General features: G+C 37.2%; 2 protein-coding genes across 3 annotated transcripts; both read right to left on the reverse strand.

The window, feature by feature from the left end:
• Positions 1-465: 465 nt before the first annotated feature.
• usf1l (upstream transcription factor 1, like) lies at positions 466-7,657 on the reverse strand. The gene is made up of 11 exons (XM_027165571.2): positions 7,526-7,657; positions 6,524-6,610; positions 4,586-4,635; positions 4,284-4,399; positions 4,002-4,127; positions 3,132-3,279; positions 2,583-2,637; positions 2,419-2,477; positions 2,038-2,132; positions 1,793-1,921; positions 466-1,365 (listed from the first exon to the last, which is right to left on the reverse strand). The coding sequence occupies exons 2-11, from the start codon at positions 6,529-6,531 to the stop codon at positions 1,276-1,278; spliced, it is 876 nt and encodes a 291-aa protein (XP_027021372.1). The 5' UTR covers positions 6,532-6,610; positions 7,526-7,657; the 3' UTR covers positions 466-1,275.
• Positions 7,658-11,617: 3,960 nt separating this feature from the next.
• thy1 (Thy-1 cell surface antigen) lies at positions 11,618-14,730 on the reverse strand. Of its 2 annotated transcripts, none has more exons than XM_047808972.1 (4): positions 14,572-14,730; positions 13,736-13,812; positions 12,820-13,140; positions 11,618-12,459 (listed from the first exon to the last, which is right to left on the reverse strand). In XM_047808972.1, exons 2-4 carry the CDS (start codon positions 13,773-13,775, stop codon positions 12,362-12,364), a joined length of 459 nt encoding a protein of 152 aa, XP_047664928.1. In that variant the 5' UTR covers positions 13,776-13,812; positions 14,572-14,730; the 3' UTR covers positions 11,618-12,361. The 2 variants fall into 2 exon arrangements, with proteins under 2 accessions (XP_047664928.1, XP_047664927.1); XM_047808971.1 differs by having other exon boundaries at positions 13,736-13,790; positions 14,572-14,729.
• Positions 14,731-15,642: the final 912 nt, after the last annotated feature.

Here is a 15,642-nt window from a genome sequence, read left to right on the forward strand (position 1 = left end):
GGGTGGATCATTACACTGGCAAACAGACAAGATCGATTAGCCAATTGTTTAATAAAACAGGTTATGTGGTTTGGTATGTTCATGAGATGTGCTGTGTTTATGATCAGTGATTTCTGGTTATGAAACTGAATAGGAAGGTTGGTAAACAGAAATGTTGCCCTTGTATTTAGTCAAACTTAAAGATTTTAATTCTGTCGTTTGTTCGTGTAATTTGAATGTTCATTGGAAAAGGTTTGCTTTACTTTTTTATGCTCCCCTCCACAGACTAGAAAAAAATTAGCCCCACCATATACTTCATACATCCTGTACTTTATAGGAGGAGAATATATCAAGATTTGAACAGGTAAGAAACTCTTTAGCCTGATCAAGCCACATTTGTGGACATGATGTTGACACAGAAATGCATGCATAGACAACAATTTCATAAGATTTCTGATGCACATCTTTGAGAAAACAAGAGAGTCCTTTACAGATTAAATAGTATTTTAATACAAAACTTGTAGGCATGTCATTTCTTTTGAAAGCTAAGAAATTTGGTACAAATAACATTGGTATGTTTTTGAAAATGATTCGAGACACAGAGTTTGAAATACACAAATCCCTGGATTCTTTCTTGCCACAATCCTAAGATAACTAAATATATGGCAATATCCAGTATATTACCAAAATACATTGCAAAGATAAACTGAATTATAGTGATGGTAAACCATCCCATATGACAGCGTACTTGTACAGCTGAAAGAACTATAAAACATTTGAGAATATTTTACTAACTCTAGAATTGAATTCTATTCAAAACACACATTATTTCAGAAGGAGGAATTTTGACCGTTACCCAGTACTTTTAAAAACCTGTTACCAAATTTGTGTAAGCCGTATTACTCCAGTAGCATAAATGCTTTGCTTTCGATTCAGAATAAAAAAAATGAGCTTCACTTCCCAAAACCAAACTAATCTATTATCCAGTAAGACAAAAATAAATTCTTTATACACTATTGATCTTACCAAGAAAAACAACACATTTTAGTGCAGTTCAGATCACGACCCGTGCGTTATCCTTCCATCAATCATTTGCGGAGTTCACAGGGAACACGCAGCTTATACAAGCTTAGCTAAGATCAATTCTCTTCTCTTTAATTCATAGCCGTACTTAACATTATCAGCCACGAGACAAATCAGACTCAAAATCAAGTCCAAAAGCTTTCTGCCAGACAAACTTTAAAGAATGCTGAGTGCAGGTCTGCTTAATACACGCAATCATGGAAGTGCAGGGCTTCACTGAGGGTCCATGCTCGATGCAGCAACTATACCATGATGTCTTAACTGGCCTCTAAGCATCTGATTTTTAGATTTCCAATCTTCCACCTGTGTAGAAAATATGCAAAGTAAAAAATAGACAGGGAAAAATTTGAGTGTACAAAGTACCTTCTTCAAAATAAGGAATACATTATACATCTTTATATATCGTTATCTAGGGATATTTCACGTTTGAGAAGTCATTTGTGTGTAGCCAAAGTGTGTGCAACGCTGAGAGGAATGAAAATTATTAACTCCCATTCCCATTGGACTGGCTTTCTACATTGATCACTGAAGTGTTCACACCGTACAGGAAACATGTAGCTATATACTGTAAAATTCACTTATTTTAAAATCCAAAAATGTTTTTTCTCCCCTCAGCCTTGGTGAATGTCTTGGCACACTGCTTACCTGAGACACATATGTTTATTAAAATAGTCAAATCGGATTTAAAATAGATCCAAACATGTAAAGTAGTAATGCATGAGCTTGTCACCTCTTGTCTGAGGAGCTGGTTGTCCAGCCTCAGTCTCTCCAGTGTTTCCAGGTCCTCCGATAATCTAGCATTGCTTTGGCGCAACTCCTGAATGTAATCACAGGCTTTTGATAGGATCCCACCTTTACTCTGAAAACCCCAGTGAGAAAAAGAGAAAAGTTATTACACTGACTATGCTCCGTGTACGTGTGAGACTTATCTTTCAGCTGAATCTCTGTCCTGTGACGTGTTGAGATCAGACTTGCCTGGCTAGTTTTGGCCGAGTCCACAGTGCAGTCTGGGATTGTTTTGGAAAGCTGGACGATCCAGTTGTTAATTTTGTCCCTGCGTCTACGTTCAACTGAAAGGTAAGAAAAAAAAATAATAATAAACCAAGGTCTTATAATGGCAAGAGCAAACTAGTAAATGTTCTGTAAAGCCTCTAACAGGCAGTAGACATCTCAGTAGTGGTCAAGCCATGTTCATAGACATCATGTTGAAGGAATGTGTACACAGCCCAGGACACAGACTCTGAAGCTAAGCCGATGTGTATCTGGAGGATGGAAGGTTGTAAATCTGAGCCTATAATACAGATAACTGCTACAGCTGGACCAGTATCTGTTATTCAACCCTGAGTGCTCCGTTACCTTCATTGTGTTGTGCTCTCCTCTTGTCATCTCTTGAACCGCAAGGCATCTCTGTCTTACTGTTAAATCAAAAGGAGATTTAAGTTTAGGTGAAATTAGGGGTGGGGGGGATACATCCCTACGTATATTAGATGTCACACATCCAAGCCAGTGAAGACACATACCTCTGATTGGCTGTGCCTAACACTTCCTGTGGTGACATCATCACATAGAGTTGGCCTGAGGGCAAAAGGAATGAAGTTATGCACACTTGAGTAGCAGAACCGTGTCCCTAAATTCTGAAATCTAATTAATATTTTATAAACTTTGATTAAGACAAATTAAAGCACAGCAAATTACCAGCAATCAAATTTAGCACCATATTTGGCGAACTGTTGAATTAATGATTACCAGTCGTGCTGTTTACTTGATCCACTCTCCAGATATTGGTGCACATTAAATTGTATTTAGATATTGTAGTACGTTTCTTTTACCAGATCAGCCTTTCATATTACCCATTTTCTGTTAGAATGTCAATCCACCTTCCAGTTCCTTGCTTACCAAACTCCATGTTTTTTATACATAACATATAAAAGCCACAAAATGGTGTGCTTGTGTCACTGTGTGTGTGTGTGTGTGTGTGTGTATACAAGTGGGTGCACTGCACCAACAAATGCCCATAAGCAAATAAGGGGCTGAGCCATGCCTTCATCATGCAAACACCTCTTACACACCTGCAGAAGCAGGCTGTGAGAGCAGCGAATCAGCTGCATGGACGTTGGTTACTATGGTAGCCGGGGCAGTGTCACTGATGGTGGACGGATAGTAGTAGTGCCCTTCATTGGCGTCCGTCTCCAGACCATCATCTTGAGAGTACACAGCCTGCACACAAACATTAAATAAGATCCCATCCAAACACGTACAAAATGACATTTCCAGAATGATTGAGAAAAGAAAAGAAAAAACAAGAAACACACACAATACAAATCAGCATGTGTTTCCATGAAGTGTGGAAATATATAAGAAATATATAAGAGTGCAGCCAGAGCACCGCCCAAACGCACTCAAACAAAGGGGATGGTAAAGTAGTACATGTGCCCTATATCCACATCACAAACAGTGGATGAAATCAAAAGCTAGTCATCTAGTAATAATAAGACAATAGATCTAATGCCAATCATCCAGTAAGATAACGTAGTTCTAAAGCCACTTCTGTATTAGTAAGACAATGTGGTTCTATGTCTAATCATCCAATAATACTTATCTGGCTCTAAAGCCAGTCTGCTTAATAGGTAGCTGTCCAGTCATTTTGAAACAGTGTCATTCTCAGGACAATATGTCCATAATAAGGACAATATGTCTAATAGACAGTCCAAGTAAATTATAAGGTTTATTGTGTTTATAGTTTCCTAACTTTGTTATAATCAGTTTTAAGGGCATTTGTGCAGTGAATGACACAATGTTATAAAGGTAATAAAGAAGCAACATGCTGCTATGTAACATATGTAACATACTTTGTATTAAGAAAAAGTGTTGTACACAGTAAGGATACTTTTGTTCTAAGGGTAATAATTCTGTTAGACTACTGGTATTGATTAAGTTACCCGTGTTACAGGGGGTATCCCAGCCTGTGTTGCTGCAGGGAATCCAGTCACAACGCTAACAGCTGCAGTTCCGTCTGCCTGCGTGTCCATCTGCCCTTCAGCAACATGGATCACTCGATACGTCACCTGCAGCACAGAGGCCATGAGGTTAACCTCTGAGAGGCATGGATTACCTCTCTTAAACAGCACAGCTTATTAGCATATTAGTAGTGCATCGGATCTTGTCCTTTAGAACTGTAAAGACAAACCAGTGCTCAATTTGTGCACAGTTTAATTCCGTACCTGCCCGGTATTTCCCTCCGTTTTGAAAACGTACTTTATTGGCTGTTCAGCAGAAAATGTGGCAGCTGACTGTATCGTCGTAATAGCAGATGGATCTATGGCTGTAGTGATAGTTCCTATTGTACAGTAAACATACACACACACACGCTGCGAGTTAGAGTTGCCAAACCAGCCAGTCAGGTACAGCAAGTCTTTCATCTAAACAAAGCACGTTTTATGAGAACTCATTTCGCAAACAAGAAGTTTACAAAAACATGTCGGAAAAGTTTTTTTTTTGTTTGTTTTTTTTTTAAATTGCATACCTTCCTCCATGATAGGCACCTCCACCTGTGGATCAGGGCTTTTCTGTTGCCTGTAAGGGAGAGCCTCTTGAATGAGACAATAGCTTTAATGCCAACCATCCAGTAAGATAATGTAGTTCTAAAGCCACTTGTTCAGTATTAATGAGACAACGCGTTTCTGTTAAAATAGAATCAATGGGCCTTTTTACACCTGGTCACTTCATTTGTTTTCTCTGATCCAATAGCTATCTGATTTGTTAAAACTGTTCCATTTACATTAGGCCACATAAATGCGTCTTGGCGAATCAGATATCAATCCGATCTTTCTACTCCCACCCAAAATGCAAATATATTTTACCTAATTTTCGGGGTAACTGAAATGGAACACGCTTTGGTGTATGCGGTTTTCAGAATGCAATCAAAAAGAAGAGAAAAACTTGTTACGACGGTTATGCTACAAAAAACTGCAGTTACTGTTTGCTGCATTTTCGCTGGCAGCAACAGTGCATTTTAAGACCACTTGCGAGTGATGTACTCCCGTTTGGGAGGAGTATAGCGCTGACGTATGTGGCTTGAACAACCACATGCATTTACACCTGTCCAGTTTCATCTGAGATGCGGCCCAGACCACCTCCTGATGTGGTTTGAACGATCAGATTTATATCTGCCTCGAAAACGAAAGGCATTTAGACCTGGTCTTTTTACGATCGGATAGCTATCCGATCACAGAAAATGCATAAAGTGACCAGGTGTAAAAAGGCCCATAAACATAAGCCAAAGCCTGAAATTTAACAGGATCTGGCGTATTATATGTAAAAATATCTCAATCATCAAAAACATCTGCATCAAATACAATGTGTCAACATCTATTACTCAAACTGACAAAGACGTACAACAAACTTTAGAAACTGGAGCTGCAGGATATTGATGTGTACTATGTTATTAGAGTGTGAGCATGAATGAAAGTTCGTAATTTGAATGATATGAAATGAAAATGACTGACAATTAAAATTAGGCTATTTACATCAAGTATCATGAACCCAAAAAAAAAAAAAAAGCCTCAATCTGAAATGAACAAAGCCACACAATCAAGCAGAGATGCCAAATCCAGCTCCTAAGGATCCACCACTTTGTAGTTCAGCTCCAACACAACTGGCTCAAATATTTCCATGCTACTTAACACCTTAATTTGCTAGGTCAGGTGTGTTAGGGTGTTTTTACACCTAATTTGTTTGAGGTTTGTTTCAAATAACCCCCAAAGTGCTTCAGCGAGACTGAGTAATCATTAAGATCATGAGGAGGACATGCTACTGTAGCTCATTGTGATTGTGTTGCATGAACTCCAATTATAAAGATCTTGCATTTGTTACATTAACATGTATAGGATATGCTATAAAAATACTTTCATTATTAACAAAGCTCTAAAAGCTGCATAGCAAAAGATTGTCCAACCAAACAATAATAACAGATAAACAAACACAATACACTCTCTTTTCTTGGGTAGGCTATAACCACACCACACAAATTCTGTGTATTCAATCTAATCATTGATCAGCATGATCTGGTATGCTATAGCCAATAAAACAATTACCCTCAATGAAGGGTAAATGCTGAGAAGTGCTGAACATCCAATGATAAACATGTGGTAGAATAAAGAAAAAGAAAATGGGTATGGTGAAAAAAGGCTCTGCTTATGATCCGAAGCATAGCATAATGTTATAGTGTGAGCAAGTATTGCTACTAAAAGCACAGACTGCTTCTCCTTTATCTCGTATTATCTACTCTCACAATGTTTCATTTCAGCAGTAATAAAACCGATTTGCAACGCTAGCTGTGCCACCCACTCATAAGTGTTATTACAATTACAACTAGTAGTAGATAAAAACCACTGAAATGTGTCAAAATAGCTTAAGGGATCTTTTCAAAAACGGTGTACTACATGTAAGCAGTGAACCTCACCCCTTCATTGGTGTCAAGTCTGCCTTGCAATGTTCAGTCCCTTCACAATCTCGCACAAGTTTTAGTCTTCGAATTCACACACAGCTCCTGCTTAAAGAACAGACATGATGGAGGCTTGTTATGACATGCATCACATAGATGTAACTGTCTGTTTCTCTTGTTAGCAAACTTACCTTCACACAGCTTGGACACTGACGTGTAAAATAATAATAATAATAATAATAATAATAATAAATATATATATATAAAGTACTTAAGTACTTAAATAATAAAATAAGCATTCTTAGGAAGGCTACAATAGAATTATATTGATGAATTATATTGGACTATCAAAAGCAAACCCTAACTCAACACAATGTACAACAATATATTTAAACATACATTTATAATATATATAAACAAAAAATATGTTTGTACAGGTTTATACTTTTATTTCTGAATGCATTTAATATCGGACCATAATAAAAATGCATTCAGCCATGCATTCTAAGCTGACTTTCCAGTTCACATGGACTAATCTTTATCTGCAAACATTTATTTTGTTTTGAATGAATAATAAAAAATATTTGTGTATTTTTTTTGTGTATTTAGAGACATAGAGTTGTAATTCAACAAATAATGCTATTTAATAACACCAAATATCTACGAATCGCTACAATCCTACTAAACACTTCTAGCACATCACGGTTGTTAGCATGCTGCTCTTCCTGTACTATGTAGTAGCTTTGTTAGCACTCGTGTATTGCCTTTAAGATTACAAATAAGTACAGGTTAAGTGTCAAATAAATTTAAATAAAAAGCACATTTAATTAAAAGATAAATCCTGAGTATCGAAGAAAGACAGCAGCACAACCAGTTAGCCATTAACAGTTAGCAGTGCAGTTAGCCAAGTTAGCCATCCATCTTTAGAGCAAACACTAAGCAATAAAGCGAAATATTTTACAGTAAAAACACGTTTAAAATAAAAACAAGTTATATAAACTTATAAACCGTCCACTTCACCTGGCCTGGGATTTCCTTGCAAATTTATTTTGCAAAATTACCGTAAGACCTCCGGAAGCAAACCATTCCGGTCAGTGTTTATAATCTGTTACGCATGCGCATTGTAGAAAGCATGTAAATCACAAGTTCCACTAGAGGGCAACCAAACCATTGTTTCAGTCTTTTTATTTATTTATTTGTTTGTTTGTTTGTTTGTTTGTTTAATTTTATTCTTCTTCTTCTTCTTCTTATTATTATTATTATTATTATTATTATTATTATTATTATTATTATTATTTGTAGTAACAGTTATGTATGATTTATATATTTTTTAATTAAGAGTAAAACATTGCACCATCTGATGATGTTTTATATTTAGGGAGTACAAATATATATTGTAAGATTTTAATTGTAGAGATTTAAGGTCTCTTACCTTGTTTTCCATTAACATCGAAATACTTTTATACATTAAATATATTTAAAGTCCTTAAAATTTTAAATCTTAAAGGTGATGCCCCCTAACTTACGCCTTTTGACAAAATGGTTTAAAATATATAGAAATATAGATGCAATATATAACTAAAATACAGTTATTTTCATTCATTGAGATTAGACACGGGCAAACAATTTTTAAGACCATTTATGTTAACGCATATATTGAGTTAATTCAGCCATATTGCATAGGTCAATAGATGGCGCTGTGTCCTAAATAGTTTTATACAGCATGCGCGAACACACATTTTCTCGAAATGACTTCCAATAAAAAAAGTCACAGTTGACTGTATCTATTCTCTGTGTTGAGGATTTCACTATTTAAACTGACACAAGATTTATGGCTGTCACTGAAAGTCCTAAAAAATGGCTAATCATGGTGCATGAATGCTTGACTCCCTTTTGTGACTTTAATGGTTCATTTACTTTCATGGCCTCCATTTTTCTGGTTCACCGGGTCAAGAAATAAGAGTACTCAGCCTAAAGACACAGGTAACATACTAAGAAAAGAGCACAGACAAAATCTTTTATTTAAAGTCCTAATTCAGGTAGTTTAGGAAGGTCTTTACCCCATGTTTGAAGTTTCTGTGACTCAGCTGTTCATTCCAACCACTTAAGTCTAAATCCAATTATATAATTAAATGTATTTGTTCTGTTACTCTGATTTATTTCCAGTTGTTGTTGTCCCTACTTACATAGCCTATTTTTTACCTTACAAAAGCACATCCATTATGCTAGCTGTTGTGGCTTTATTGCACTTAAGATACTGCCATTATTGTTTGGAATCATGCCATGGCTTAAATTGATTAAAATGTGTGGTGCCCCACAAGGCTGTGTGTGCAGCTCTCGGCTGTTCACGCTGCTCACCCACGACTGCAAGGCAAAGTCAGAATCCAACCTTATCGTCAAGTTTGCTAATGACACGACAGTAGTGGGACTCCTCAGATTGACAAGGAATCACCATAGAGAGGAGGTGGAACAACTGGTGAGCTGGAGTTACGACAACAAGTTTTCTCTAAATGTAAACAAGACAAATTAGATCATTGTTGACTTCCAGAGAGAGGATCGGATAAACATTCGTTGCTGCTCATTAGCCGGCTCCATAGTGGGGAGAGTCAGTTGTACCAAGTTTCTTGGGGTACACATTTCTGTTGACCTCACCTGGACTACTAATTCCAGTTTTACAGTAAAGAGGGCACAACAAAATCTTCATTTCTTGTGAAGATTAATCAGAGCCAGCCTCCCACCACCCATCCTTATTACCTTCTACAGAGAAACTGTGGAAAGTGTCCTGGCCAGCTGCATCACTGTGTGATATGGGAATCGCAAAAACATGAATGCAAAACCCTACAGCGCCATGGTGAGGACAGCTGAGAAGATTATAGGGGTCTACCTCCCCTCTATTTATTTTTATTATTAAAGGAAACTAAATCTAAACCCACATGGCCCTGTGTGAAAAAGCGCTTTGGGACTCCAGCAAAACATGGACTCCAGCAAAACATGGAACAGTGGTGAACAATCCCAGGAGTGGCCGGACGACCAAAATTACCCCAAGATCGCAGCGAGGACTCCTCCAAGATGTCACAAAAGACCCCACAACAACCTCCAAAATAGCTGCAGGCCTCAATTGTATCAGTTAAGGTCAGTGTTCATGACTCTGCCATGCAGGCCATTTTTGCCCTTATGGTGGCATAAAAAAAAGAGACTGGGCATAAATGAAACAGAAACTGCTGCTGAGCAAAAATAACATAAAGGCTTGACGCAGATTTGCCATAAAACATCGTGATGATCCCCAAGACTTTTGGGAAAATACTCTGAGGACTGACGAGACAAAAGTTGAACTTTTTGGAAAGTGCATGTCCCATTACATCTGGTGTAAAAGTAACACTGCATTTCAGAAAAAAAAATCATACCAACAGTAAAATATGGTAGTGGCAGTGTGGTGTCTGGGGCTGTTTTGCTGCTTCAGGACCTGGAAGACTTGCTGTGAAGACTTTCACTTTACCAAAAAATCCTGAAGGACAATATGTGGCCATCTGTTCATGACCTCAAGCTTAAGCGAGCTTGGGTTCTGCAGCAGGACAATGATCCAAAACACACCAGAAAGTCCACCTCTGAATGGCTGAAGAAAAACAAAATGAAGACTTTGGAGTGGCCTAGTCAAAGTCCTGACCTGAATCTTATTGAAATGCTGTGGCATGACCTTAAACAGGCGGTTCATGCTAAAAAACCCTCCAAAGATGAGTGGACCAAAATTCTTCCACAGCACGGTAAGAAACTCATTGCAAGGTATCACAAACGCTTGATTTCAGTTCTTGCTGCTGAGGGCGTCACAACCAGTTATTCGGGTTAGGAAGCAAACTGCTTTTCACACAGGGCCAAGTAAGTTTGTATTTTGTTTGTCCTTGATAATAAAAACCTTTATTTAAAAATTGCTTGTTGTGTTTACTTGATATCTTTGACTCTCTGACTGTGCACTTGCACTTTAATCTACATTTTTACTTCAAACCTCAAACCTATACTCTAAATGAGTGACATTAAAGGACACCTTTTTTGTATTAAGACTGTCCTAAGAAGGAATAGTACTTCTGATTTGTTATTCCCATAAGTAATGGGGTTGTGGGTCTCAGCAAGAATGTCACTTATGCTCCCTTCATGAACTTTTTGTAGTTTTTAAAAAAAAGATGCTTGCATTCAAAGCCAAAAGCAACCAACCTATTTAAAAGAAACACCCCTCCCTGATCAAAGCCCACTCCACATTACATTTACATCATTTGGCAGACACCCTTATCCAGAGTGACTTACCTTATCTTTTTTTTATACAATTGAGAGTTAAGGGTCTTGCACAGGGGCCCAACAGTGGTAGCTTGGTGGACCTGGGATCAAACTCACAACCTTCTGATTGGTAGCCCAACACTTTAACCACTAGGCTACCACACGGCTTGACTCAGCACGTCATATCTCAGAGTACTTATCCTAGTACTCAGGCGGTGGAACGATATTCCCCTAGCTGTCTGAACAGCTGAGTCACTTGCTGTCTTCAAAAGAAGATTAGTGATGTACCTCTTCACCAAGCACTTGAACATGCACTTAATCTATTTAAAGACAAATGAATAAAACATCATACTGTACTATCCTCCCCGACAGGGTTTTCAGGCTGATGTCATTCTTGGTCTCAGTCAAGCAACATGATCTGGTCTGTTTTCGACAGATAGAAAATTGCATCTGATAAGGCTGATAACAAGAGGAAGCAATTAAATGTTCTCAATGTGATAAGGATCTGGTTTCACCATTAGCCCAAGCTTCTTTTCAATGTTTTTTGTGAGTCTCATTATATCACATTTGTGAGAAATCCAATGTAGAGATAATAGAGACGACAAACACCAGACTCAGTTCAATCACAGAATCGGCTCAGCTAATTAACCGTCTACAAAAAGGATGAGAATGATGAGCACAGTGTACAGATGAGTGCATAAGAGATAGTGAAAGATAAAAATATAAAGTGCAGCCTTTTTAGGTAGTGAATACTGTCAGTAGACAGTCATAGAGCATTATGGGTAATGTTGGAAACTAACCAAAATGAAACTAAAATCATATAGAAGTTTAAACTAAAAACACAAAGAATTTCATGGTTTTTATTTTGATTATAATTTAAATCACGGATGCAAACAAAGATCCCACATTTAACATACAAGCACTCATTCATTTTTCTTTCTATTGACATGATTTTGTGATTTACATGAAATGGGTCACTTCACTACACAGCTAGCATGTTTATCCACCTTGTAGCTAAAACAGTGGTCTTTTTCTGTTGGATCTGACGGAGTGCTTAACCAAAGTAATCTTTTTAAACTTAAGTAAACTTTCAAGATTATTGACACAGATAGTGAGAATGTAGCGGACAATGCATTTATTTCATTAAACAAGGTATCAAGTTCAGACAAGCTATATAGCCAATCACGTTTAATGGAAGAATGCAACACTCAATAAAAATCCAAATAAACCAAGAATATCAGAGTAATAAAATATAACAATCTAAGTTTAGATAAACACACTTAAAACAATACCTACATGCATCACACGTTTCTTAGGATCTAATACTTTATGTAATATAATATGACATGCCAGCAGAGCAAGAACTCACAACTAATACACAGAAAGAAGACAGAATATCCCAACACAGATTTGTCACCAACACAGATACAGCTATGGATATTAATCAAAAAGTACAGGCATAATCCTCATCATTTGAAAGCACTTAAATTTTTAGCAGGAGCAGATCGTTTCTTCAGAGCAGGGAGGAAACTTTGGCTTCAGTGGTGTATGTTTAAGGCTACATTTCTTTCCATTATTTATCGTGATGGTTCACAGCATGCCAGACAGCAGAGGAAAAACAATAGCCAACAGCAGAATCACACCTCCATGCTTCAGAACATTGCCATCAGAGCAGGGTTTCGTGGTTTCTAGAACAAACAAATAAAATATGTTCGTATAACGATAACATCAGGGCATCATTGCACTGAGCATGCTCAGTTCACAAGAGGAAATCACTCCAATGAATAATGTCTATTGGTTTTACAGCACACTTCCTACTGGATGCAGAATGACTCTTGAGTTTTAATTGGCAACGTTTCATGACATTAATGCGCAATGCAATTATGCAGAGACAGACTAACAGATCAGACAGAACATGAGAGACAAAAAAAAGAGACAGATAATGCCAAGAAGAAGGAAATACATGGATAGGCAATACTGAAATCTTGCTTTTCAACAAAAGTAAACAGCATTGAGCTGATGGGAAAAGAACATAAAAATACTCTTACTCTTTTCCACAGTTTTTGCCACTGTAGCATTTGTACTCCCCTGGTAGAGATTACAGTTGTATGTCTGTGGCTGGTCACCAGAATATCCTTTCAGAGTCATTTGGCATACATTATTGTTAATTAAGCTGGCTGTGGCCCGGATCTTGTAGGTTGGATCCACAACTATGGAGTCATTAGTAGTAGCCACTGTTTTCTTATCAATTGTAAAGAAACATGATGGATTCATACTGGCTGTTGCGGTGTACGTGCAGTTCAAAAGTAAGTTTTGCTCCTTAGTCAAACAAGCAGTGACCCCGTCTATTTTTTGAGAGCTGGCCATGCCTACAGGACAGTAAGACAAAGCGTTATGTTTGTGGATGGTCAGAGAAATTCCAGTATCACTTTTATAAATGGAAAAGAAAAAGAAAACTATATATTGAAGAGATTATATGCAAGCGGATAATAACTGGTACTGATCATTTAGTTTTCTAAGTGGAATGACAACACTGTTTTTTTAAACTTAAATTTAAGATGGAGAAAAATGGTCTGCTCAATAGAAAAATATACAGTATAGCTGTAGCAGGAACTAACTTGTCTCACGGATGCTTCATAACAAGTAATGTACATTGAATATTTTCCTATAATAATGCTAACTTCTAATTGATTTGTATTACATTGTGACTGCAATATGCATTACACAACATTCTGTAGTCAAATTAATGCCTTAAGCAGTGATGTGTCATGCTTAAAGACTGGCATACAATCTTGTTATTCGGAATAGATTATTTTGCAATCTGTATTAGGAAATCTTTTGCAAGTCTGCAATAACTGATTAATAAACTACTGTATACTGTACAGCCCTGTTCTGTAGTATTATCATGCTATGTAGTTTTTAACATGCTGATGGGTTGAAGTATAGACACATATGTTTAATTACCTAGCAGACAGAAAGTTGCAAGGATACTGTAGTACATCATTTTGTCTCCTGAATCCTGAAGAGAAGTCACAACAAGACTGTCAGATTAATACAGCGTCAGAATTTGAACACCAGGAGAGAACTTGTGCACAAAACGGAAAACTGAACGTTGGCAGAAGTTTAGTATCGCTCTGATCTGGTTTTTGGTTTGAAATATTCCGACAGATTTAAGCAGGATTTTGAAAGGTGCTGAAAGGAAACACAATGCAATAACCACTGCCTGTTGCAGGGAATCTGTGGTGTGTTGCAAATAAGCCCAAATCTAGAATGGGTGGGGTCGCCCAAGGATCCAGCGTCTTAAAGTGCATGCGTAATCTACATACATTTTATTTCATTACCATAGATATTATGCAATCTTCTTTATTTACTGGAAAACCACAATGGATAAAACAAAAGAACGATTAATTGGGATGTTTACGGATTTACAGCTTTCAAGAAACACTGACATTTTTAATAATAATAAGAAGAATAATAAAATAAATCCATGAGACATGACTGAACTCGCTTGCATTCCTTAGAAACCAAATTGAAATTAAGCACCTGGAATTCAGCAATTAAAAAAAAGAACAAAACAACAGCAATAAATGCGGGAAAAAAATAATGGAATCTGTTAAATGTGTAATATCTTATGTATAAATCACTAAACTAACAGTCCTAAGCATAAAGTCGGAGTAAAGGCGCGTCATTTTTTGGGTATTCTGTTAAACGTTACGCACGTTAACTAATCATCAATTTACACATCTTCTGCCTTACTTTTTCAGATTTTCTTTGTAAAGAAAGCATTCACGACTTCTTACCGTTTATTCCCTGTGTTTGAGATGTGGCTGGTTGCTGGAGGTGAAGCTCTAGTCTGTCCTGTGACTGACTTGTTGGTGCTGGAAGTGCGTAACGCGCTGTGTCATTGCACAGATATAGTGAGCCGCACCTCCGACCATCATCCGCCTTCCCGCAAATTACATCCCCAAATCTCCATTAGCACTCACATTCAGGCGAGACATCTCAAAAACCACAAAGCAAAGCATCCATGCATTAAATGTTATCCTTATTCTGCTCATAATCCTACATATAAATTGGTGTAATTATCCTCTACTCATATCCTCCTCACACAACAGTTTAATGTTACTTTTGTGAGAATCACAATTTACACAACGTCATTGCGGAAAATGTGAAAACCTTTCATATGCTGTAGTCTCTCAAAATCATCAACATTTTTTTTTATGTTGTTTTTTATGATCATAGGACAGGTCTTCCTGGACTCAAATTTGCCTCACTTTTGTATATATCATAGGTCAGATTCTAACACACTCAAACGTGGAAAAGTGATGATGAATTAATGCTGACTAATATTTGCACTGATTCCACTGAGACACACAAAGGCTTTGTCTAAATACAAAATACAATACAATAATATATATGAATGCATTTGCATTTAATTTAGCATACATACATACATACATACATACATACATACATACATACATACATAGTATCTCAAAGAAGTAAGTACATCCCTCACATTCTTGTAAATATTTATTATATCTTTACATGTGACAATCCAGAAGAAATGACACTTTGCTACAATGTAAAGTAGTGAACATTGTACAGTTTGTATAAAGGTGTAAATTGGCAGTGGCCATCATGGAGGTGTGTTTGGGGTCGTTATCATGTTGAAATATTGCCCTGCAGGCCAGACTCCAAAGGGAGGGGATCCTGCTCTGCTTTAGTATGTCACAGTACATGTTGGCATTCATGGTTCCCCAATGAACTGTAGCTCCAAAGTGCCGGCAGAACTAATGCAGCCCCAGACCATGACACTCCAACCGCTATGCTTGACTGTAGGCAAGACACACTTGTCTTTGTTCTCCTTA

Source organism: Tachysurus fulvidraco, chromosome 26 (genome assembly GCF_022655615.1).
Source record: "Tachysurus fulvidraco isolate hzauxx_2018 chromosome 26, HZAU_PFXX_2.0, whole genome shotgun sequence".
Classification (NCBI taxonomy): Eukaryota; Metazoa; Chordata; class Actinopteri; order Siluriformes; family Bagridae; genus Tachysurus; species Tachysurus fulvidraco.